This window comes from Phoxinus phoxinus, assembly GCF_949152265.1.
Source record: "Phoxinus phoxinus genome assembly, chromosome: 10".
NCBI classification, from domain to species: domain Eukaryota; kingdom Metazoa; phylum Chordata; class Actinopteri; order Cypriniformes; family Leuciscidae; genus Phoxinus; species Phoxinus phoxinus.
In genome coordinates, this window is record NC_136885.1 from 13,477,557 (window position 1) to 13,502,987 (window position 25,431).

A 25,431-nucleotide genomic window follows, 5' to 3' on the forward strand; every position below is an offset into this window, starting at 1 on the left:
GAATTAAGTCTGGTTTCAAGTTAGTCTCGCGAACCGCCTCAGTGCGCACAGTCTGCTCTGGTTACCTAGCGTAACCTCGGTTCCCTGAGAGGAGGGAATGAGACGTCAGTGTTGAGAGACTGAGTCGAAAAGGGAACTCCAAGTGAGTGGTGAAATAGGGTGGACCTCTATTTTCTGTCTAACAATGTAGTAATGAAGGCATGCTATAACTTCCCTAGCAATAATAAAAAGGTAGCCACACACATTTCCATTTATAACCATTTCCACACTGATTGGTTGATTGATGGCTTGGTCCCCAGTGTACTTTCTCTGCCTTTTAGAGCTGCCAGTATCCAAGAATGGCTCAATTTCAGAGCTCCCTTTCTCAAGCTGCACCGCTTGCAGAGCTTCTTGCCCAGTGATGTTCCTGTCACTGCCCAGAGGTTCCTCATGGACCTAGTCAAAGTCAGTGAACCTCATGGCCTTTCCGGTCCTGGTCACTGCCATAGCTCAAAGCCAGCAGCCAAAAATGCCTCAGTCCAGGGCTGCTGTCAAGGTCACTTCAGTGCCAGAGATCCCTTTCTTGGTCCACTCAGACTTTCTTTAGTCAGCTGTGGTTGGAACCTCAAATGATCCAAAAAATATTGTTTCAATTTGGTCAATTTTCAAAGGAAATTTCAAAACACAACCAGACATTTTTGAATAGTGGCTTTAATGGGATTAATAAAGGCAGTTATGAATGTGTTATTCCTTAGCAATAACAAATAAGATCATTTAATTGCACACCTTTCGATTTATAACAAAATGTAAATTCTATTTAACACAATATACAATATAGCACTGTTAAAATATATATTACAGAGTTTTTCATTTTATAATACTTTGAATGCTAAAGAACCTAATTGTCACCATGATGAATAAAAAGTTAGTAACAAAACTTTTGCAACGCAAAAAAACTTTAAATACCATATCAATAAATATACATGGTTAATAGTATTTCGTTTTTACAATAAAAATGAGGTAGCCACATGTAACCGTTACATGCATACCCTTCTGAATACCTCCTTCAGAAAGCTGAAGTAAAACATCAACTTGATTAGTTGTTCATTGCGCACACACTCCACCTCAGACACACACCTGCAATCTCACTCATTTGCATACAGATATGCACACACATACTGTGCATGGCTCCGGATTCCCGGCTGCTGTCAATTTCGTGATCCAAATAAATGGCCCACACTTATTGAAACAAATAGAGCTGTGAGGCAAGAAAGGGAGAAAAAAGAGAATGTTAAAAAAACAAAGGGTTAGAGATAACTCGTACTATAAGTTTGCAGGACTTGACAGAAAGGACCGTCTCAGGGCCAGCGTGAAAGACGCTTGGGACATTTGATGGAAATGTCACTGGCTAGATCAGCCATTACATTCATCACCTCACACATCAGTTGTGGTAAACGGAAGCTAAAGCATGTTCGCTTGACAGAACCAATGAGGTTCATTCTTGAGTTACGCAGCACGTTTGAGCTTCTGAGTCGAGCAGGTTCAGATGAGCTTCTGTTCATGTTCACTGATCAATGTTTATATGTGAATAAAAGCCTAAATTCAATCTGTTCATCATATAAAGTGATTGATCATCAATGAAAATTAAAAACATTTATTTCAAATGCATTGTTTAACCAATAAATAAAAGAGGCACGGTGTAGATATCGCAGATGGGTTGGAAGACGTGGGCAATGGATAATCCATTTTGCAACACGAACGGGAGGTAAGCAACAGTAATTTGTAGATTAAAGATCTACCTCTTTTCGTTTTTATTTTTATTTTTTTGCTCCAGATTAAATGGTTAAACTTCTGTTTTCGCGCAGGCGCAGTGAGGGAAAAAACACAGAGTTTAGGGCAATCGGTTCGTAGCTCTGCTTCAACTGTGCGATAGTCACGAGGAGCGACCAAAATTTCTAACATGCCAGAAATTCATCCGACCATCCGGTTGCCGGTTGGGAGGGGTTAATCGCCTCTCGTTTCCCCTGTACACTGCACGAAAAACGACGCACGACAAAGCTGAAAATCGGCCCGACCCGAGAGTCGCACGAGTCAGAATTCGGCTCAAAATCGGATGAAAATCACACAGTGTATGCCCGCCTTTACACACGAATATATCTAACTAGTATATCAGCTGCGTGGTATCACCATGCATAAGGTAGGTCAAATGTGTGAAGTCAGTCTACAAGGATGTGCTAGTGATGTGGTTTAAAGATTTGATGTGTTTATGCATATTTTCACAGTTGATGGCTCATTGAAATCAGCTTGTTATCTTACATGCATAAAGTGCATACGTTTGTGTGTTTGTGAACCCTACCTGTGGCCTCAGTGTAGAGTTTAGACTCATCAGTGCTGGTCACTTTGCAAGTGATGAATGTTTTCCTCCCCTCTATTCGATCCAGAGCGCTGTGGATTAAAACCACACTGCCCAGAGGCATTGGACTGTACAGGAGAACAGAGATCAACAGGTGAGATCACAGATAATCAATCCCTAAAGCCAGTGTAAACTGGGAAAAATAAGGGTACAACTACAACTTAACCCCAGGGATGGGCAGATCGAGGCTTCGTGAAACACTGAAACAGTTGAAGCAAATGTGTCGCGGCTTCGAAACAATCCGACACCCGCCTCTAAGGCGACCCCTAGTGGCCATAACAGTGTAAATGCAAAAAAAACCAGGCCAAACATGCACAAAAACACATTTTTACAAATCTGTTGCAAAAAAAATTATTGAAAGTAAAATCTTTCAATTGGAATTATCTAATCATCTTATAAGATTATCAGGTGTATGTTATATTATAAATTGTCAGGGTTTGTTTTGTTTGTTCTATGAATGGCTCAGCTAAACAGGCCAATAAGACTCTAACTACCATTATTCATTTTATTTATACTAATGTCTAATTAAAACGTCTACATATGTATAAAACTGATCAGAGATCAGGTAAAACCCACAGACACTTGTTCATTGGTTCTCAGTGACTCCTCATGATTCATGGTTGACAGAGATCATCGCCCCCAGCGGTCAACCATTGAATTTTCCAAGTGTTTCGAAACAGTTATGACGTAATGAAGCCTCGTTTACTGAAATCACGTGACTCTGGCTGTTTGATACACGCTCCGAACCATTGATTCGGAACAAAAGATTCGTAAAGGATTAGAAGCTTCATGAAGCAGTGTTTTGAAATTGCCATCACTATTTAACCCCCTTTTTTTAATAGACATGAAAATGCACATTCCGAACTTAAATGGTTGTAATTCAGGAATGCTTTGGAATATATATGTAAGATTGGTTGTTTTAAAGGAGACATTTGGCAGATTTTTGTAGAAGTGAAATAAATGAAGAAAGTTAAACAGAAAAAAAGTTATAGACGTTTGAGTTTATGAAAATGTACAATGTTAAAAATTTAATTATTTAGATTTTATATAAAATATATATTTTCAAAACCTGGTGGACTCTAAAAATGCAAAAAAATCTGAACAAGTTGTGTTTCAAATTTTAGGATGATATATCTCAAAAAATAAGCTTTCAGTAAGATTTTGTTTGGGCGCAGTACCAAACTTTTCCACTAGTTGACATTACTGCCCATATAAGGGTGCCTCCATTTCCATATGTTGTTTGAGTGATCTGAACCATCATTTTTACAATTTTCATACAATTTATGAAGTAGACATCCTATTCAGAAGTAGTATTGGAAGTTTGGCAGATACTGTTTGGCAACCTCTAAGAAACACGTATGTGCATTATAGCTCGCTGCCACATCACAAATGGTGAATCTATTATTTTTTTCTTTATATTCAAAACATTTTCAGACCTTTTTTTCTAAAAGAATTGAATGGATGATATCTTTTGAACTCTTGGCATGAAAAAACAAACTGAGGTTTCTACCATTCTTTCATGATTTTTCATGTTCATCACTATTTCAAAATAAAGGTCTGAGCACGCCTTAGGAGTATAAAAATATTCTTGTTGCAAATTGATAAATTACGGCTCCTCTGTAATTTATTTTGAAAATCAGTCACCAAATATGAAAACTAGAGATTGTAAGCTTTCAAATGATATATAGTTTGTCAAGATTAGTTTAAGTTTAGTATAGGATATATATTACTGTTTTAAATATGTAATGTCTATGCCAATATAAGGGAGACAGAAGTACGGAAACATTAGCTCACTTGCGGTAGTCAAGGTTGAGATTGGCAGTCATAATGGGTCCTGACAGGTAACCAGCAAGAGAACCCGTCACTGTGTCAATCATGGTGGCTATGGCTCCACCATGGACATGCCTGACACACAGGAAAAAGGTGTAACATCATTTCCTGTTCTCCCATTCTTCACAAATAAAAGGGTGGCATTCAATTTCAGGCAATAAATGTAGAAGAGAGCTCTTCCTTACCCAGGTGCGCCCTCTAGTAAACGTCCTGCCTGAAACACACAAACGCAGCTCTTCTCCTCCTTATTGACAAACACCACATATTCAAACGTTGCTCCTTGCTCTTTAACATTTCTTGTGAAAAGTCGAGCTTTGGCCTGGATGAGTTTGCTGAGGTGGATGCCGCCTACCAGACAGAAACAATGTGACATTTGCCTTTACACTCAATAGCATTATCATGTCATTTTATTTGACTGATTACAGTGACTAGAAGTAACTACGCAAATACATATTAATCGCTTACCAGTAGCATATTTAATGGAGCGGTTGTAGCTGGGCAACTTCTTCCAAGGACCCCTTTTTTTCTCCTCGCCATTTTCAGTGTCAGTGTCACACAGTGCATTGTAGTGATCGTAAGCCTTGCACATCTCTGGACTCCATGACGAGTTGGGCAGGCTGAAGTCCCGCGGCTGAAATGAGAACGGCCACAGCGACATCGTCTGGACAAAGAGTGACATTAAAGTTAGTTTTAAGTAAAGTAAATCAGAGCAGTGTTCATTCTGTAGTCATGTTTATTGGCAGGTCTTGTAGTGTTTGGTGTGCTGCCAACAATGGATGACTATATATACATATATTGACTACATATATATATATATATGTATATGTAAATATACATATACAAACACACACTCACACACACACATACACATACCAACACAGTAATAATCAATTCAGCTGTGCATCACAGGAATAACTTGTATTTTAAAGTATATTAAAATAGAAAACCATTATTTTAAATTGTAATATTTCACAATATTATTGTTACCAAAGCTTTCCATTTTAAATAAATTCTGTTCTTTTTAAAAAATGTATATTAATCAAAGAATCCTGAAAAAAGTATCACAGGTCACAAAAAATTAAGTAGCACAACTGTTTCAATTATTGATAAATAAGCATATTAGAATGATTTCTGAAGGATCATGTGACACTGAAGACTGGAGTGATGGCTGATAAAAAATTCAGCTTTGCATCACAGAAATAAATTATATTTTAATGTATATTTAAATAGAAAACCATTATTTTAAATTGTAATAATACTTCACAATATTAACTTTTTCTGTATTTTTGATCAAAATAAAATGTTCTGTATTTTTTATCAGGTTTGATGAGCATAAGAGACTTTTGACCGATACTGTATATGTGTAATGTATTACATTATATATAATGTAGTCATCCATTGATGGCAGCACAACAAACACTACAAGACCCGCCCACAAACATGACTACATAATGAATATGAATTATCAGCAGTTTAAAACAAATGGGAAAATAGAAAACTTTACCGAGATAGGACTGCTGGTGTTGAATGAGGACTGCGTGTGTCTGTGTGTCTCTTTAGAGAGCAGCTGATTAAACGAGACTCCGTTCAGTCCATTAGAGAGCCGCTGCTGTCCGTGGAGGAGGAGGAGGAGGCCAAGTCTTCTTCTCGCTATCTGTCCCAACATGCTGACTGTAAAGCAGTCTGTTTTCAGAGGAATGTAGTGGCCGTCAATCCAGAACAAACACGGCAGATGTGTTATTCTTCTAGACAGGATACACGCCTAAATATCTAACGTAATATACAATTGAATATGACTCTTTTACTGTCCATGATGTAACGCTACTGAAGGCATTTCCACACACGCTCTGTCAACAGAACCCGCAAACGATAGCCGCTTAGTCATTTTTAACCAATTAACTGGAAAACGAAAGAAAGTCTCTATAAATTAGTTAGCTTTAGAACATTGTATAAAAAATGACAGCCAACTTTAGGGTGGAAATACCTGCCGGTGAACTGTGTGACTTTCACATTCACGGATGTCATCGGTGATTGGCTAATTCACGCACGCGGAGTGAAAACGCTTGTCACTGTAACCACGTGACAGTAATTCATACGTCTGATTGGTGGGTTGAAGTGTTACAACATCCTGTGTGTCTGTTGCCACAACAATCCGTGGTTCCCGTAATTTCAGCGCACTGCTGGAATCTACTGTTGTTGTCATTTTACATTTAGTCGTTGTTTACCTGCATCTGATGCACAATGTTTGGTCGAGCGGCGCGTTCAACAAACAAGTTTGTGCAGAGAGAGAGGGACAGAATAAGGGTACAGAAATGCTGTTTGGCTTTTTTTTTACAACTTTACAGTCACAGGGTCCCCAGAATAAGAAAATATTAATAATCATAATAATAACTTGACTTAAAATTACTATATTGTAAAATTATTAACATACACTACACTAGGCTATCGTTCAAAACAAAAGTGTGGTGTCAATATTAATAAGTTAACGTTACTTTTATTCATCGAGGAAGGATGCGTTAAACTGATCAAAAGTGACAGTAAGTAACTAGACATTACGTTATAATGCTGTACTTTTGAACTTTCTGTTCATCAAAGACATTTTCCACAAAAAATATTAAACAGCACAACTGTTTTAACTGTGATAAAGACAATAACTGTGTCTTGAGTATCAAATCAGCATATCAGATTGTGTTGTAGGTGGTAGTAGGCAGATTTTTTGTGTTCATTTCTATTGCATTACGATTGAAAGCAGAATAATGTAAAAAGTATGGTGCAGTCAAGTTCGGATGTGTGTATGCTGTTTAAATGATACGCTTGTTGTGATTCGCGGAGTTTTGACGAGTTGTATTGATATTTCTTACCAGCACCCCCAACCTAAAACATCTGCCCGCGCCCCTGTATCTGAATGACTTCTGAAGGATCATGTGACTGAGTAGGCTAATGATGGTGAAAATTTAGCTTTGCCATCACATGATTAAATTACATTTTAAAATATATTAAAATAGAAAACAGGTATTTTAAATTGTAATGATATTTAAATTTCCAATTTACCCTATTATTAATTAAATGTTTAAACATGTCGTGTGTTTTATCTCTATAGACCCCCAGTAAGTAGGCTATGTAGTTTTATGCGTTTAACAGCTTTCTTTCTTTCTTTCTTTCTCTTTCTTTCTTTCTTTCTTTCTTTCTTTCTTTCTTTCTTTCTTTCTTTCTTTCTTTCTTTCTTTCTTTCTTTCTTTCTTTCCTTCTTTCTTTTTTACAGAAAGCTGAAGAGATCGCGGACATGACTGCTGAGCTGGACACGTGTGTTTACGTTGATTTAAAAATCGTGACGTTTTAAGATTAGTATTTTAGAAATTTAAAAGAATACTATGATATACTATGTACTTGTTCCAGAATCAAGAGTGTGAGGTTGAAAGCTGAATTTGAGTGTCTCGGCCTTGCTGTTTATGAAAAAGCCCTGACAGGCAGAGAAAGGACCAAACAGAGAGAGATGGAGTTGTGGAATACCTCTCTCACTCTGGTCAGTAAAGATATCTGTGACTTTTTTGGAAAAAAAAAATACTGTGAGAGTGAGTAATCGATGACAATATTATAATGTTTGTGAAAACTAACGCTTTCAAAAAGTATAGTTGCAATAACAGTCTATCACCAGTAGGGGGTGATATAAAGACACGAGCGTGAGTCAGATATACATTCCTTAGATTGAATCAGGAAATAGTAGGCCTAGATTTTCGAGATTCACGGTTGTCTTCTTACGGAAGCTAAAGTTAGTTAAACATTGTTTAGCTTAAGGTTTCTCAGGTTAATTTTAGGTTAGCAGGTTTATTAGGCCCAGCTACTAAGAAAGACATGATAGACTGCGCTTATACAGGGAAACCATGCAGTTCAGATATCCACAGTTGTGTTTGACAAACAGCAGGCGTCAGATAGAAACGATTCAAATATATTATTAGTTTATCTTTACTTTGTTTATCCACTCTAAATCCTGTTACAGTCTGGACAAATAGAGTTATCTTGAGTGCTCATCCTTATTGTACCCATCTAGGTCCTATGACAGCAAACTGACAAGTATAACAGAGGAGTGTTGGAACAAATGAACCAATACCAAGGAACTGGAATTGTGCCAAATTGCATTGTTTGTTGCACTAAAAAAAAGAAGAAGAAAGAATTCAGTCTGTTTTTAAGATTTAGGTCAACGCATTTCAAATGTATGACAAATGTCCATTACAGTGAACTGAATGTGATGTATAGTTCTAATAAATAAAAGTATAAACATTTAAAGCAGAATACATGTATTAAGAAATACTATATGTATTACAAAACCACTATGGCAACTATAATAATATTAAATAATATGTTTGGCATATAAAATCAATTTAAAATCATTTGTAAAGTATGTATAAAGGATTTTTTCCTCCTGATGTTTCCCAACATCCAACTTGAGAATGTGGGAAATGTTGACAATTGTTGGTTTGTCAATCAGCTCTATTATATACCTAACCACACCTTTTCGGCATTGTCTCAATTTCTGTGTGGTATTTGCATTAAAGGAAGATTCAAATCTAGCTTTGACTTGTAAATGTTGTTGATATTGACGGCAGCAGGAAAAGGTTATTATCCTGTGTTTCTCCAGGTAAGGAGAGAAGCGTTACGCAGTTTGCTGGAGCAGGAGAGACATCTGCACATAAGAGAGCTGAGCAAGATTGACCTGGCCATTTATCAACAAAGAACATAAACCATAAACCATTAAAAACATATGCCCATGTTCAGTCTTCACATTCACAGCTTTCTAATATACATGGTTTGTATTTGACAGTTCAAGTTTTTCTACAATTACTTTATTCTGAAGTTCTGATAGTATCCCATTGTTGAGTGTGCATTTTTTAATTTCTCTGTAATTTAATTACAGTTACTTCTGATGTATTTGCATGAAATACTGTATAAACTATTCTATATAAAACTATATTTAACTTCAAAATGTAACCTCTAATGTTAAAATTTCCCTTTTGGTCAGTTCAAGACCAAACTGCTCATTTTTATATTATTTATTTGAAAGAATTAAAAGAGCAGTTTCACATCTTTCCTTGTATCGTTCAACTGAGGTTGATATGGGATTTAGAAAGTAATTAGTAATAAGTAATACTTTTTCGAGGGAGTAATTAATAATCTAATTACACTGTTGAAGATGTAATTATTAGCCAGTATTTAAATACTTTTTAGAGTAACTTACCCAACATTGTATTATCCTTCAGAAATGATTATATGATGCTGATTTATGAGCTGATTTTTTCACAGCATTATTTATACAAACTGAAAACATTCACTATGGAAAACAACTAAACAAAAACATGGAACTATATGGATAAGCCTTTTTTTTAAAAGCCTAAGTTGTGAGTAAACAGGAACAACTCTTTAATAATTACTATTAAATAAGAGACCCCAAATGAACTTTATCCAGGTATTAATTTATGGTGAACTTAAAAATATAAAATAAATATGGTTATCTGAAAATATTCCTGTTTCAGGAATTACAGGTTCCTGTCATGGCTGTTGGAAGATCTATTCTTTTGAAAGAAAGGGAGGGTAAACACTGTTCACATTAGAGCAGGTCTGTGTCCTTTTCTAACAACACATTTAAATTGGCTAGAAAAATAATAGCATTGGTAAATATGTACATTCCCACCCTGAAGATCCTGCATTAAGCAACTTCTCCAATAATAGTAAAAGGTGAATTTCAAAAACCTTGAAGAGTGACACGAACACTTAGAGACTGAGTAAAATGCCATGAATGTGGAAAAACAGGTAAACAGAACTGGAAGAATGGGACTATTTGCCTAATACACATTCGTTTGCAAAGTGCTGTCATATGATAAAGCTCACAATGCAAGTCGCTGCTCATGATTAAATTAAAACCGCCAAATACGTTTCTAAGATATATAGGCCTATATATTTATATACTTGTACAGGTGTGCTCAAAAGATTACATACTTAATACTGTGTTTTAAAAAAGTATGAATTATCTTGTTTTAAAAAGGTTCAAACATTCACTGATGCTCCAGAAGCAAACAAGTTAGGGGGGGTGAAAACTTTTGAACAGGATGAAGACGTCTACCTTTTTCTTATTTTGTTAAATTTATTTTTTTCCTTTTCTTTCTTCATTTAATACTGCCCTTCGGAAGCAACAGAAGATACTGACATGTTTCCCGGAAGACAAATTAAGTACAATTTACCTTGACTTCAATTTCAAAACGTTTTCACCCCCCCCCCCCCCCACCCCACACCCCCCCGACTCTTAATGCATCGTGTTTCCTTCCTGAGCATCAGTGAATGTTTGAACCTTTTTTTAATAGTTGTGTTTGAGTCCCTCAATTGTCCTCAGTGTGAAAAGATGAATCTCAAATCATATATACGGCTGAAAGGGTTAAAATATGCAAACGATGCTGTACAACTGAAGAATTTGCAGGACCTGTAGGGTTTTTCTGAAGAACGTTGGGCAGGAAAAACAAGAACAACCATCACAACAACAACAAAACAGTCGTGGATCATCCAGGGGCCTATTTCAGAAAGGAGGTTAAGTGAAAACTCTGAGTATGTTAACCCTGAAATGAGGGAAACTCTGGGTTTTCCGTTTCAGAATGGGAGGTATATCAAACCCGAGAAAGCAGAGTAAGTCAAGCCCGTTTCTGAAAGAGGGGTAACTTATACTCAGAGTCAGTTACCATGGCAACTTACTCTGTGAACCTAACCTGGTCGGGAGCAGGTTTTCTTCGGTAAACCCAGAGTTTCTTGCGGTCTCCTCCCCTTTTTTAAAGAGGAAGCGTTGTTTAAACACTTAAATCATTCTTTCTGTACATTTATTTATTGCTGTTTTTTCCGCTGTTTTAAAAAGAAATTAATAAGATGAGGTATATATAACTCCTTAAAGGTATAGCGGAGGATTTTCTTTTTCCGGGTGGGTAGCCTATACTATTGGTCCACCTAAGTGTCAATCATTCTGGTGATATGTTTACGTAAGGCCGTTCACACGCTGGCGTGCGCTAAAAGCACAGGCTGGGCTTCCCACTGAAGATTCTACTAGACAGGTAAAGTTTGTCATAATATTTGGAGAAATCCATTTAAAATCACTGCTAGTAGGCGTTCTCTCTCGGGAGCAAATAGAGTGTTGCGCATGTGCATTTTTAAAAAAATTGGAGAGGGCGGGTCTTTTCTAAAATTAGGAAAGATCCTCCGCTATACCTTTAACTGGCAACTGAAAATACAGTACATTAGAGTTACATCATGTAGTTCTAAACAAATTCTACAGAATTAAACTTTGGCATTTACTGAAAATCACTTGGGGGATAAGAATGTCCGTTTATACTTAGATATAAACTTCGATTCTATAGGCTACGCCACATACAAATGTGAATGTGTAGATTGTCTGATGTGTAGACACATAATATTAACATTACCCTGTAGGCCTCTCTGTGGCGCAGAAACTGTTTCTTCATACCCATCATCCTGTGAAGATGAGCATTTGTACACTTTATAACACTATTTGTCATAATTTCTGGTGTATTGAGTAGGCAACTTACAACTGTCTGGGGTTCTGTTGGGACAGGAGGCTCCAAAAGACAGATATTAGTCTCTAGATAGATATTAGTCCCAATAGATATCAGAATCTATTGGGAGTGGGACCAACGAAAAACCCAACCCAAAGTAAAATAAATGGAAATATCAAAAATACCCTATAAAAAATAACACATAGACCTCTTACATTTTATGAAGGCCCTTGGATCTCCGGGAGTGACCGGCTCTGATGAAGGAATTCCCTCAGCCAAAAATGCTGCTGCACTGCTAGACACTGGATGCTATTTAGTGTAATATGTCAAATGTTTGTAAAGTCAGGTAGCCTACACCCATGATATGCTCAAGCCTTACCTGATTGAATTATGTTTTTATATTTATTTTCAGCTGCTGCCACATTCTTTTAATGCCTGCAGGATTGCACCTAGCCTTCATGAAAATTAAAATTAGGTTGAATAACTGTTCTTCCCGTTTCACCTGATATTATAACAGTTACTCTAAAATAGTTATTAACTAACAAATGACATCTTCAACAGTGTAATTAGATTAATGTAATAATTACTATCTTTAGAAAGTATTGGTCTAATATTATTAATTACTAAGTCCCATATCAACCTCAACCACTTGAACAATACAATGAGGAGAGACAAGAAACTGCACTTTTAATGCTTTCAAAATGAACAATATACAATTGCATGAATTATTCTTGAATTGACCAAAGTGTGTAGAGGGAGAAGGTTACAACAAATGACATCTTCAACAGTGTAATTAGATTAATGTAATAATTACTATCTTTAGAAAGTATTGGTCTAATATTATTAATTACTAAGTCCCATATCAACCTCAACCACTTGAACAATACAATGAGGAGAGACAAGAAACTGCACTTTTAATGCTTTCAAAATGAACAATATACAATTGCATGAATTATTCTTGAATTGACCAAAGTGTGTAGAGGGAGAAGGTTACATTCAAAATATACCTTTTAAAAAATGTATGTTAAATCCACTATTGTTTTATACAGAATTGTTCTATAGTCTATGCAGTAGCCTATGTAATTACATCATATTTTATTTTAAATTACAGAAGAATTAAGAGTTATCCCTTTAATTAAATTACAATATTTAGATTACTTGGCAATTAATTACATCCAACACTGTATAACTGTAATTCCTCTTTGTGTCTGGCGCTGTTGCCATGGTGACTCATAATATCTGCGCTCCATTGATAATGGCTTTTTATAGTTGTGGTGCACGCGCTTAACTCTGAGTCAGTCAACTTAGAGTTGATTGAACTAACTAATTTCAGCTGATCTGTAACCGAAAACTCAGAGTTTCCCATCTCAGGGTAAGTCAACTCAGAGTTCAAGTTTTAACTCAGAGTTGGTTGAACCTCCTTATTGAAACAGGCCCCAGGTAACGATGCACAGTATTAAAAATCAAGGGTGTGTAAACTTTTGAACTGCGTATCAATACACCTATTTTTTGTATTGTGGGCTAAACATCTTTTATGTAAAATATCTTATTCAGGACAGTAAAGAAAAAGTAACATGCATTTTTGATCCTCTTATTTTGTTTAAATAACATTTAACAGATTCTGCAAGGTGTATGTAAACTTTTGAGCACGACTGTACAGGTACATAACCTTTAACATGACAATAAAACTTCCCCCATCTGTTTTTTTGATGACCAGAACAGACACACCCCATCCTCCAACCCTCACGGATCAAGTCTAGCTATAATAGTGTGCTGAACAGAAGATACGCACCTAACTCTCCAAAGAGTCTTTGGTGATTGCTCAAGTGAAATGATGCTAGAGTTGATACACTGGGTTGAGTTACACTGTATGATGAGCAAACAGACAATACCAAAGAGTAATATATAGTTTAAGCACACTGGAGGTGCAAAATGAATAATGAATGTAAATGAAGCAATGTTCAAAGCAGTGTTGGGTGTGTTAGAAATTTCAGAAGCGAAGACCAGAAGACATGGATGTATCTTCAGCAGGATTGTTTATTGAGAACACGTGCTGTTGGTTTTCTAACTGTGGAAGCTATACACTAGTTATATACACATTTTAAATGCTGGGTTGTTTCAACCCAATTTTGGGTGAAATATGGACACACCCAAACGTTGGGTTAAAAATGTAATAAAAAAATGTAACCCAACGGCTGGGTTTGTCCATATTTGAAACAACCCAGCATTTTTTAGAGTGACAAGTGAAGACAAAGCACTTAAGTGACGGCCTTAAAAAAAAAAGCACGCAAATGAAGTATTCGGGTATAATAACCCAACCCAGCTTCTAAGCTGTCACCAGTCCTAATCCAGTCTCAGTATCTGTTTTATTTGACTTACAATAAAGAGAACAGGACTGGCAGGAATCTCTTGCTGGAAACTTTGCTTAACAGAATTATTCATCTGATATCATCTTCACAAACTTGAATGCTAAATTCAACGTACTTCACTTTAGTTTTTCACTTGATGTTTATAGCTCTTACATGTTGTCCTTTAACTACTTCTATTGTTCTCATTTGTAAGTCGCTTTGGATAAAAGTGTCTGCTAAATGAATAAATGTAAAATGTTACAGTATGTCAAGACGTATAGGATCAACAGATTCTTAAATTTGCAATCCCACAGGGATAACGCATTACAAGTAACACAAGATAAATTATCAGATTACTTTTCCAAGTAACTAGTTAAGTAACATTACTTTTAAATTTGCAACTAAATATCTGAATTACCTGTTCCTTGTCCCACTCAGTTGAAATGGCAGGCACCTTCATGCATTACTTTATATAAAAAGGAACTAAGTAACACCTATAATTTTTTTAAGGAGTAGCTACCGTAATATTGTAAGGCATTACTTTTAAAGTAACTTTAACGCCCATAAAAACTGAGCGTTTCAGGAGCAAGGCTCAGAATCAGGGTAGAAAGTGGCCTATTACTTATTCATTTAGATTTTTTTTAAATGTAAAAACCAACCGAACGTCATAAGTTGACTTCAGACAACAATATACATTTTTTTTTTAAAGCCAGTTCATGACCCCTTAAAAAAAACAGCCAAGTTTTTACAAAAACCAATGAGTCTTTTTTTCCCACATCAGTCTTTATAACACATTTATTTAGTGCATTGTTCATAAAAAAGCACATCCATACCTTATTTTATGCAATAACATTTAAACACAGTCAAAAAGGGTGTGAAGAAAAAAATATACACAATCCCATCCAGAACATTTTTCCTGAGCACTCCCATCAGACTTCTGAAATCCCTTCACAGTGCAATTGCGCACAACTTCCTATGAACAGACAAGCAAAGGGACTCGGTGTAAAAAAACATTCTGATTCGTGATCTTTGAAATTATAAACAACAATTACAGTTCATAATCAAATGAAATGAATTCAAATCAATCACTCTTACTTTGACTCTTCCATTGTAATATCCACAAATTTGCAGATATTTACATCTCTCTCTAGAATGCTCCTTTTTAGACCCTGAATCTCTTCCTCAGCTTTCTTTTTTTCAGCGTCTTGGTCTCCTGCAGAGTAACATGTTGAAACATTGACAAGGAGCATTATATTATCCACATACCTTCTGACACTCTTTCGTTCTAATAAACCCCAGAGTAACTCACTTACCCTTTAGTTTGTTAAGTGCTTCTTTCGCTTCATTGCTCTTCTTCTCTAATGTACCCTGAAACGGAGAGAGACAGGCAGAGAAAGACTGTGTGAGAGCACGTACAGTATAAGCTTTTGGTTTATACAATAAGGACTGAAAAAACAGGAACACAGGGCTCAGTTCAACAGAGGACAGACCTGTCGACAAACTTGATTTGCATAAATGCTGTAAAACATCCACTGTGATGTAATTAATGTAAATACTGTAATCCTAAAACATTAGCATATCCCAACTATCAAGAGACTCATATTTTAGGAACCATTCAAATTAGAGCAAATTAGACGCCTATAAGACAACGCTGTTCAGGTTTGTAAGATCTTCTCTTGAAAGAATCTTATGCTCACCAAGGCTGCAAAAATACAGTAAAAACATAAATATAGTGAAGTATTTATGCAATTTAAAATTACTTTTCTATTTTATTATATTTTCAAATGTAATTTATTTCTGTGATGCAAAGCTGAATTTTCAGCATCATTACTGAGTCATTACAGTCTTCATTGTCACATGATCCTTCAGAAATAATTCTAATATGCTTATTTGATGCTTTATTATTTGATGCTTTATTATTTGATGCTTTATTATTATCAATGTTAGTTTAATGTTTTTTTGTGGAAACTGTGATATTGTGTTTTATTTTATGTATTTTGCAAGGATGTATTAAATGATATTCTTGCTATTTAAGTATTAATTAAAATGATCAAACTAACATATTGAAATTTCCAATCGTACTTTGTTTATATTATTATCATTATTATAAAAGTAAAGTAATTGATTCAGAAATGGCAAGCTGTCTATTGGTTCTTTGGTTGTACTTATCTTGAAAAGTTGCAGAACTGGAAAGTTTTCATTCGATGTATAAACAGTGAGTTCCAACTGAATTGAATGTTTGCATCTTTAAACTTCATAATCACGTCTGGTGGTTTATTAAACCATACCAAAATAGCTTGCAAATGTATAGAATTCAACAAGTCAACAATAGAAAAAAATAGTTTTGCCCTATATTGGCTAAGAGTCACATCTCAAAACTGGATACTGTTACAGTTTCATAACATTTAATATGATAATATGTGGAAATATAATCATTCTGTGCCCCTGAAAATCTTTTGAGAAAACTTCAATTCATATTTATTTGTATAGCGCTTTTCACAGTACATTTAGTTTCAAAGCAGCTTTACAGAAAATGCATGCGTCTACATTACAATTTAGAGCATATGCTTTTGAGTTGATGAATATTTGAAGCATATAATGTGTGTATGTATGAATGTACAGTATGAGAAAAAAAGAATGAATCAGGTTTTTCACCATTTTATCTTTTGCAAGTTCATTCATTCTAAACAATTATGTGGTGGTCTGACAAATAAATTATTTAAAAGTGCAAATAGTTTTTCCATTGTCATACAAGCTACACTATTCAAAAGTTTAGGGTCAGAAAGATTTAAAAACAGAAAAGAAAACCATCTGTTGGGGGTAATGATTTACAACCAATGTGAGTTATGTAATCAATTACTTGTCAAGTAACTAAAGTAAAAGATTAGTTTTAAATTTAGAACAAAATATATGAATTAGGTTTTCAAAAAAATAACGCAATTTGCTTTGTTTTCCCATGTTTTGACTGACATCTCTCCTGTCCACATGTTGAGAGAAATCAATAGTGAAGTGCAGAGGCGTTGTGTGTGATCATGATGGTTATTTTAGTTCTAGACTAAATGTGAACAGTTTACTCATCTCACTTGCACAAAAACAGATTCAGTATTCATCTAAACACATAAAACGGTGAAGTGCAAACTTAGAAAATTAAGAATAATTAACTATCGTAAATTACATATTTGCCGATCCAATTCGAACATATTCTGCAATCTAGAATGGCAGCACAGCTGAAAGGTTTGTTTGAGCTGCGCCCTGTACTGTACAGGTGTGTATTTACAATTTAGCCTGAGGCTTATTCATTTAACTTTTGGTGTGAAAGGGCCTTTACATTTGCCACAAATATACGTTTTTTTATATTAAAAAATAAACAAGCAATCCCAGACCAGGTGAGAAAAAGTAACACAAAAGTAACGTAAAGCATTAGTGACTAAGAAATGCAAATAGTTACTTTTTTAGGGAGTAATGCCTAATGCAATACTTTTAAATGTAACTTTCCCCAACACTGACTTGTATTAGCGAGGACACATAAAATTGATCAAAAGTGACACTAAAGGCATAATGTTACAAACGATTTCGGTTTCAAATGAGTGCTGTTCTTTTGAACTTTCTATTCATCAAAGAATTCAAGTATCACGGTTTACAAAAATATTACAAGCAGCACAACTGTTTTAAACTTTGAGTATAATACGCAATGTTTCTTGAGCTACAAATATTAAAATGATTTCTGAAGGATCATGTGACACTGAAGACTGGAGCAATAATGCTGAAAATTCAGCTTTGCATCATAAATTACATTTTAAAACACATTAAAATAGAAAACATGTATTTTTAAAGGGGTCATGAACTGGCTTTAAAAAAAAAGTATATTGTTGCCTGAGGTCAACTTATGACATTCGCTTGGTTTTTACATTTAAAAAGATCAAAATTAATAAGTAATAGGCAATTTTCTATCCTGGTTCTGAGCCTAGCTCCTGAAACACTCGGTTTTTATGGGCGTGCCGCATTGAAGACCTGGAAGTAAACGCCCACTGCTATGATTGGATAACGGTTTTGCATATTATAATGAGTTTCATGTAATGCGTGAATCGGTGGGCGGGGCTAAACAGGCAGTGTTGAAGTAGGCGTTGCTCTTCTTCTGCGGAGGCGGTGTTTGAAAAACATGTCGTTCGCTGTGCCTGGTGTCAATAAAAGCTTTTATTGGACTAACAAGGAAGTTTTCAGTTCTGAAACTTACAGGATATTCTTATAGTATGATGACCTCTTATATGTCAAAAGCTCAAGGAAATTTTTATTTCTCAGTTCATCACCCCTTTAAACTGCAATAACATTTCACAATATTACAGCTTTTCCTGTTATTCTTGATGAAATAAATGCAACTTTGGTGAGGCAAAAAAAAAATCTTACCGACCCCCAACTATTAAACTGTGTATAGCATTTCACGCCGCAGGACATCACCTTCTCAAAAGGATTTAATGTCACCTTGCCTCATATCACAGACAAAAGAGCAAAAAGGAGTTGCAGCGTGCAAAGGCAGAGAAAAATTCAGCACAAAAGAATTTGATCACGCTAATCCAAGTTTGTGAATGATCTAAAGTGAATGAGTCAAATTCCATCAAGTCTTGCCTTAAATCAGAAAATCACTGTAAAGCTCAACCGCTTCAAGATTGTTTACAATACCTTCTCAGTTTTGCAGGTGCCGAGTTCCTTATCAGATGCATCAGTGCCTTTCTTAAAGTCGTCCCTCTGTTTTTTGAGCTGATCCCTCTGCGAGGTCAGGGCACTAAGCTTTTTAGTGATCTCGTCCACTTTCGTCTTGGCTGACATGATTCCGTCCTCCTTAAACCTCACCTGTTCACCGGAAACAACGATGCGTGTTTGCAGGTTGCGGATGTTGAGCTCCTGCTTTACGGCCTGGTAGGTTATAATCAGCAGGGCACATAAGGCCAGGACAATCATTGCCGACATGCCTCTCATCCTGAGGGAATAAAGGTAGGAAGAGAGAGGAAAAGAAGACCAAGAAAGTTCCTCAGGGGACCGTCGATTTTGTTTTCTCTGCCTGTAGACACAGTCACTTGGTTCTCATGGCAGCGTGCTGTGCTATGCTGTCGAACGAAACTGACACAACTACCTGCCTTGTCTTCCGGAAAAGCATTCAATTCTGAGCCGTAGACAGGCAAGCCTGTCTTACCTGTACAACTGGATGTCATGGGTTTAAGTAAACAAATGTGTGTGTGTGGGCGTGGGAGAGAGATAGAAAACCTCAACACTTCCTTGATGCTGTTGCTGTGATCCCTGACCAACTTTTCCATATTCTCCACCCATCTTCGTGTCATCAAAGAAAAATAGGAAAACAATATAGCATCAACTCTCAGGAATTTTGTTTTCTTGTTTGTTCCCATCAAATAATATATCGACCTAATATATATATATATATATATATATATATATATATATATATATATATATATATATATATATATATATATATATACACACACACACACACACGGATATACAGTCCTCCCTTATCTCTCACACTTCAACCTAACAGGGGGATCGATTTAAGGTTTTAAGGTGTGGGATTATAAAACTCTGCAAATTTGGTAAATCATTACAAGGTGGTTAAACAGGATGAGCCAGGATAGTCTGCATGACAACATGTCAAACTCCCCCCGGCGAGGTTTAACAGGTGCTCACCTGGTTCGTTGAGGTTTCAATACTCTACTGTGAAGGTTTGGCTCAACTGAAGTAAAAATAATTTTGTCCATCATTGTACTTGGATTTCAATTCAAGTGGCAAGTTTCATGCGTGATAAAAGAGAATTTCTTCGATGTGTGTCTGACAATACTTGTCTATTTCATAAGCGACTTGACGACGTGGTACCAGAACCCGTCGGAACAAGCGTCCTCGCGTCAACGACTCGCTGAACCGACTCATTGAACAGATCATCATTTCTGTCGGATACGTCACGAACATGGCCAATTCATAATAAGCTGCGAACTGATGTGCCAATGAGTGAACAGAGGACTTCACTGAAGTTAGGCCTAGTTAAAATGTTAAATAAATGTATTGTAAATTATACGATCAAATGAGAGATTTTGTTCAAAATATGTAGGCTATTCCTAAAAAAAAATCTGGATATTGACAGCTTAGCCTATTTTCATATTTATTAAAAAGAGAGGTAGGCTATCCAATCCCCTAGGTAAAAACCTATAGGCTAAATAAATAAATAGGCTATGTCAGCAAAATAAAACAATAGTTTTGAATCTGCTTTATCCAATGTTCAGATTTCTTTGACACATTCCTGGACACATGGCTACAACACATCAAAACGCTGCTAGCTACATTTGTCTTGGTCATGACATGAGGCTGCTACATTAATTGCTGAATCAGTTTAGCCGGTCCTTGAAACGAACTGTTGGAAAGAACCGATTCGGGGAGATGAGTTGGACTTTCATTCAAACGTAACGTCCTACGTCTTATTTGCTCGACATCACTGTGAACGTACACCAATGAGCTCGAGGGGTGGGCGTGGTTTTTCACAGGTGGGTTGTGTCACCTGTTTCGTCGTCTCCACTCCTATCAAGCACCGCTCAGATGTGAACAGGTATTTACCGAGCGTGAAAATAAAAAGTGAACCAGGAAGGACGCTATTTGAGGACTTGTTTATTTTTCATTTGCATATTTTACTATCTATCTCGGTTAATATCACCGAGAATACACAGCGTCAGCTCTTTAAAATAATGCAACAGCCGTCGTCTTCTGAGAGGGGTTAGTATCTAGGTAACTCTGATCCTCTGCACACCTGCTCGCGAGAGACAGGATCTGAAACAGGTCCAGCTTCCTCTTGAGTCTTGAGTCCTCCGTCATGAAGTTTCCTGCATTGCTGTTGGGTTTTATCCTGGTGTGCAGTCTGGGCATCGCTGGCTACATCCATACCAGACGGAAGCAGGAACTGCATCTGAATAAACAGGCTTCATTTCTAGATATTAAATTCAGAGTTACTAGAGATGTTCTGGGGGAATACGAAGATCAGTTGATCCAGTCCACCACAGATATAGAAAAGAGTACGAAAGAGGTGGATACTCTAACCAAAGACGTGTCCCAAGTTAAGACCTTAGTGGCTCAGAAAAAGAGTGACGCTGATAACTGTAAAGGAGACATGGTGAGTTGAATATGGAGGGATTTTTTAATGTTTAATTGTTATATGCGCTCAACAATTTATATCCATCTTAGACCTTATTTAAATGCTTCATTGTATGACTATTATAACTGCCTGTGTGCCTTCAAATATAGTGTCTCAATTCTTGTAGGCCTAAGTGACACAGTAGTTTATTATAATATTAACCTTTTTCATTTTTTCTCCTCCAGAAACGACTCACAGATGAAATTGCTGACGCAGAGTCAGAGAAGAAACGTAACCAGGGTGAGTTTATTTTCAGTTTTAAAAGAAAACCGTAGGCTATGGAAATGTTGCAATCACCTTGCATTGTATCTCAGATTAACTAAATTTGTCATTTATTGTAAATCCCATGACAATACTCAATACTGCCCCCATGCGGCAACAAACGCAAGTCAGTCGTGCCTGGATAAATGCCAGCTAAATGAATAATGATGTGTATTGTTAGTCGTTGGGTAGCCTATTGAAATTGTGCAATTGATTTCTGTGTGTTTTAAAAATGTTGACAATAGCCTACATAATTGCTCATTTTGTCATTGTTTGTTTTGCTTTGACCTGCTATTGAAGATATCCTCTCAAACATTTTTCTATTTTCTGTTCCTAGATGAGTTTGTCAAGGGGAAGTCTCAATGGGAAACGGAGGTTGCTTCTCTAAAAAAACAACTGGAGCAGGAGAGCACACTCTGCAAGTACATCGACAAGACCTCTGAGCAGGGAAGGTGAGTGGATTTGTACAACAGAATAATTTGTTATGGATCTCCATCTCATTTAACTATCAGAAAACGTGTGAAGTTAGTTGTGGTTAAATATGTGCAGAACTTGTTGATCGGTCATTGACTGCCATTCTGTGCTCTGTTCAGGATGTACATATTAACCTGAACCTTTTAATTGGGGATTTTACTTGGTTACATATTTAATTATTTATTTGTATATATATAAATAGAAACCCGATAAAGAGCATTCCATTAACATTGCTTAACAATACTCCTTTACTTCTCCAAGGAAACTGTGTAACATAATTGAAGAGCCACCAAAGGAAGCGGCCAAGGAAGCGGCCAAGGAAGCGGCCGTCGACAAACCCAAACCTGAGGAAAAAAAAGTTGAAGCGCCAGAAGCTGAACAGCCAAAAGTAAAGGTGGAGTGAAGAAAAACCAAGTGGATTGAGTACGTGTGTGTTAAGGAGACGGAAAACATTACGATGCCAGTATCCGCTGGAGAATTGAGTAGGAAGATTACGGTAGCTAAAGCTGAACATCTTGCTTGGGTTGATATCCAGCATTCCACGAGCACCCTCAAATGACAGACACACACTTTCTCAACCATGCACACAACAAACCTGGATTTGAAGTGTGACTGATAACATCATGCGTTCTGTCATATTTCTGGTCTGTTTTGGTTTATAAGAAATATGGGATGACCCAGATATATTGACAATATTAGCTGCATATCTGCTATATATATCAATTGATTGTGTTGTCCACTTTATCCACAATTAAGTTATGACATTTTCTTTGATAATTTTTTTCCTTTCCATTTTTTTATACAGTCAGGTTCCTTTGCTTTCTTGGGTGTGTTTGTCCTTTTAATATTTCTTTATTTCTTTATTTTTTGCCCTTGTTACAGTGTCATTATGACCCTCCCTCAGGCTCATGCATACATGCCCGCTTGTATCGACCAATGGGAAAGCTCTGACCCTCTTACTGTCACTCCTAATTATCCTCACCCTGTTACCCCGGTTACTATTGTTATATAGTCCTTACAACAACGAGCTTAACCCATCAGAGCCTTCAGTGGAGCAGTTATGAAGTTCAAAGGGTTGCTCTTCAGTGTCATTTGTTATAAGTTTTGGTTTTATTCTGAAATATTGGGATGCTTAATGTAAAAATAAAGGCAGAGTTTGGTTAGACACTCCCTTTTATGTATTCTTCCAGTAAATGGATGGTTACTGCTATTTAAAATGTTTGCCTAGTCATTGTAATCTAATCTTAAACAGTGTCTTGACTGCTGAAAATGTCGTTAGGTTGTTTAACCAGTTTGATGGGTATGTAAAAGTAATGTCATAGGTTTTTCAGGTGGCATCCAGTTTGAGACAAAACACAACAGAAGTCTTAATATACAGCACCACCTTCTGACAAATCCTTGGCAGTATTTATACAGTTGTGTTATTAAACGGACCTGGAATTTACCGGGTTCAATAGAAGTTAAGCTCAATAAGGAGCATGTATAGCATAGTTACAGACTTTTTTAGACTAATTAAGCATTTTCTTAAAAAAAAAAAAAGGATTTAATTGCAGAAATGTGCATGTTATTATTGTATAAATTCACTAGCATACGCTGGTTTAAAAGGTTAGTTCACTCAAAAATGAAAATTCTGTCATTATTTACTCTCCCTCATGTCGTTCCAAACATAAAAGTGAGTGTTTTAAATGTCTTAATGTTTTTATCTTAACGATGGAAGTCAATGGTAACTTGCGGTAGGGGTGTAAAGGGTGTGGGAGATCAGCAGAAGAACAGAAAACAGCTGTTTCAATGGTGTTAAAGTGCGTGAATAACGGTTGGTGCTCTGCCTTTATAAAGCAGCACCGAACGCCAGTTCCACTGACTTATTATTCTTCAGACCGTTTACTTCTGACTGTCTGAACAAGCCTGACACAGAAGATCCTCGGCATAGAAAAGCACCCCTTCAGTGGACGGCATCACAAGCTGCTATTGCTAAAGCGGCCGTAAATTATATATTGTTAATACGGAAGCATCACTAAAAAAATTTTGTTTATTTAAATTTAAAAAGTTGTTCTGATTATCATTCTCTCATTCTGATCTTTTTCGACCGTCACCACGGTCTTACCTTGAATGATCCCATTATGGCATCACAAAGAGTTTAATCTCTTTGCTTTTCAAAGAGTGTCAGCCATCTTCAGGCTGTGGGAATAAAGATCCTTCCATACCTGGACAACTGGTTGATCTGTGCACCATGAACGGTAACAAGGTTATCTACCCTGGCACAATCTTACTGCTTAGGCACGTGTTGGCGCAGTACCAAAAATCAGTGGGGAGGATTTCGGCAGCGATAAAGGTAGTGGCTCTGGGACTCAATGCACGACCACTGCAGTGGTGCATCAACAAATTTCCACTCATCCCTAAATTACACAGGTGAGTGAAGTTGAAGGTCACATGGAAATGTGGTCAGGCTCTGCGTCAGTGGATAAGCAAAGGGAGATTGAACCAGGGGGTTCCTCTGGGGAATATACCAGCAAGGAGAATGGTGGTGACAATGGATGCTTCTCTGACTGGCTGGGGGGTTGTCTGGCAAGGCAGATCAGTCAGGGGTTTATGGGTGTTCCCCTCGACCATGGAACACATCAATGTACTGGAGTTGAGGGCAGGCTATCTGTCTTTGAGACATTTGATTCAATTCTACAGGAGAAGCAAGAGACTTCTGTTTTTGGGTCTACCCAAAACTCTCCTCATACCAGGAGTTGTAAACGGGGCAGCCGATCTCTTCTCCCGAACTGGGCCTCCCCAGGGGGAATGGCGATTACACCCAGAGGTGGTGTCTCTCATATGGGCCCGGTTTGGAAGAGCCCACACCGACCTGTTTGCATCAGCCGAGACAACCCATTGCAAGATGTGTTTTTCACTGAGTGGCCAAGATGGGCCTTTGGGAATGGATGCACTGTCTCATGAGTGCACGGGACGATTGTTATACGCTTTGTTATATGTGACCCTGGACCACAAAACCAGTCACATGGGTAATTTTTTTTACAATTATGATTTATGTTAAAGCTTTCCATTGATGTATGGTTTGTTAGGATAGGACAATATTTGGCCGAGATTTGAACTATTTGAAAATCAGGAATCTGAGGGTGCAAAAAAATCGAAACAATGAGAAAATCGCCTTTAAAGTTGTCCATTTATGCTCGCGATTGTGCTGCATTCACTCACAAAAATAAATGTTTTATATATTTACGGTAGGAAATTTACAAAATATCTTCATGGAACATTATCTTTACTTAATAATCCTAATGATTTTTGGCATTAAAGAAAAATGTATAATTTTGACCCATACAATGTATTGTTTGGCTATTGCCACAAATACACCTGTGCTACATGTGGTTTTGTGATCCAGGGTCACATTTG

At 36.7% G+C, this 25,431-nt stretch overlaps 4 protein-coding genes across 6 annotated transcripts; 2 read left to right on the forward strand and 2 right to left on the reverse strand.

Annotated features, from left to right (window-relative positions):
• Positions 1-656: 656 nt before the first annotated feature.
• On the reverse strand, positions 657-6,366 carry them4 (thioesterase superfamily member 4). 2 transcript variants are annotated; one of them, XM_079626455.1, is made up of 7 exons: positions 6,207-6,366; positions 5,727-5,905; positions 4,688-4,883; positions 4,408-4,570; positions 4,187-4,297; positions 2,336-2,460; positions 680-1,237 (listed from the first exon to the last, which is right to left on the reverse strand). In XM_079626455.1, exons 2-7 carry the CDS (start codon positions 5,886-5,888, stop codon positions 1,188-1,190), a joined length of 807 nt encoding a protein of 268 aa, XP_079482581.1. In that variant the 5' UTR covers positions 5,889-5,905; positions 6,207-6,366; the 3' UTR covers positions 680-1,187. The 2 variants fall into 2 exon arrangements, with proteins under 2 accessions (XP_079482580.1, XP_079482581.1); XM_079626454.1 differs by having other exon boundaries at positions 657-1,237; positions 5,727-6,366.
• Positions 6,304-9,304, forward strand: LOC307005929 (uncharacterized protein). The gene is made up of 4 exons (XM_079626468.1): positions 6,304-6,526; positions 7,485-7,525; positions 7,619-7,745; positions 8,859-9,304. Exons 1-4 carry the CDS (start codon positions 6,464-6,466, stop codon positions 8,958-8,960), a joined length of 333 nt encoding a protein of 110 aa, XP_079482594.1. The 5' UTR covers positions 6,304-6,463; the 3' UTR covers positions 8,961-9,304.
• Positions 9,305-14,891: 5,587 nt separating this feature from the next.
• LOC307005923 (uncharacterized protein) lies at positions 14,892-20,541 on the reverse strand. Of its 2 annotated transcripts, XM_079626460.1 has the most exons (6): positions 19,812-20,041; positions 19,374-19,436; positions 18,792-19,089; positions 15,428-15,482; positions 15,210-15,327; positions 14,892-15,087 (listed from the first exon to the last, which is right to left on the reverse strand). In XM_079626460.1, exons 1-6 carry the CDS (start codon positions 19,883-19,885, stop codon positions 15,063-15,065), a joined length of 633 nt encoding a protein of 210 aa, XP_079482586.1. In that variant the 5' UTR covers positions 19,886-20,041; the 3' UTR covers positions 14,892-15,062. The 2 variants fall into 2 exon arrangements, with proteins under 2 accessions (XP_079482586.1, XP_079482587.1); XM_079626461.1 differs by lacking the exon at positions 19,374-19,436 and having other exon boundaries at positions 19,812-20,541.
• LOC307005924 (uncharacterized protein) lies at positions 20,128-23,202 on the forward strand. Its single transcript, XM_079626462.1, has 4 exons — positions 20,128-21,279; positions 21,486-21,540; positions 21,899-22,013; positions 22,297-23,202. The coding sequence occupies exons 1-4, from the start codon at positions 20,983-20,985 to the stop codon at positions 22,436-22,438; spliced, it is 609 nt and encodes a 202-aa protein (XP_079482588.1). The 5' UTR covers positions 20,128-20,982; the 3' UTR covers positions 22,439-23,202.
• Positions 23,203-25,431: the final 2,229 nt, after the last annotated feature.

Bases quoted from the DNA above. Each gene is read 5' to 3' on its own strand.
- them4 (XM_079626454.1), bottom strand. From the start codon at position 5,888: ATGTTGGGACAGATAGCGAGAAGAAGACTTGGCCTCCTCCTCCTCCTC. The intron at 4,884-5,726 runs GTAAAGTTTTCT...CTCTTTGTCCAG, and splicing joins ACACCAGCAGTCCTATCTCG to ACGATGTCGCTGTGGCCGTT. The intron at 4,298-4,407 runs GTAAGGAAGAGC...CCTGTGTGTCAG, and splicing joins TTACTAGAGGGCGCACCTGG to GCATGTCCATGGTGGAGCCA.
- LOC307005929 (XM_079626468.1), top strand. From the start codon at position 6,464: ATGTTTGGTCGAGCGGCGCGTTCAACAAACAAGTTTGTGCAGAGAGAG. The intron at 6,527-7,484 runs GTACAGAAATGC...TCTTTTTTACAG, and splicing joins GAGAGAGGGACAGAATAAGG to AAAGCTGAAGAGATCGCGGA. The intron at 7,526-7,618 runs GTGTGTTTACGT...TACTTGTTCCAG, and splicing joins ATGACTGCTGAGCTGGACAC to AATCAAGAGTGTGAGGTTGA.
- LOC307005923 (XM_079626460.1), bottom strand. From the start codon at position 19,885: ATGATGGACAAAATTATTTTTACTTCAGTTGAGCCAAACCTTCACAGT. The intron at 19,437-19,811 runs GTGAGCACCTGT...GATGACACGAAG, and splicing joins TTGAAACCTCAACGAACCAG to ATGGGTGGAGAATATGGAAA. The intron at 19,090-19,373 runs GTTTTCTATCTC...TTATTCCCTCAG, and splicing joins AGCATCAAGGAAGTGTTGAG to GATGAGAGGCATGTCGGCAA.
- LOC307005924 (XM_079626462.1), top strand. From the start codon at position 20,983: ATGAAGTTTCCTGCATTGCTGTTGGGTTTTATCCTGGTGTGCAGTCTG. The intron at 21,280-21,485 runs GTGAGTTGAATA...TTTCTCCTCCAG, and splicing joins ATAACTGTAAAGGAGACATG to AAACGACTCACAGATGAAAT. The intron at 22,014-22,296 runs GTGAGTGGATTT...TACTTCTCCAAG, and splicing joins AAGACCTCTGAGCAGGGAAG to GAAACTGTGTAACATAATTG.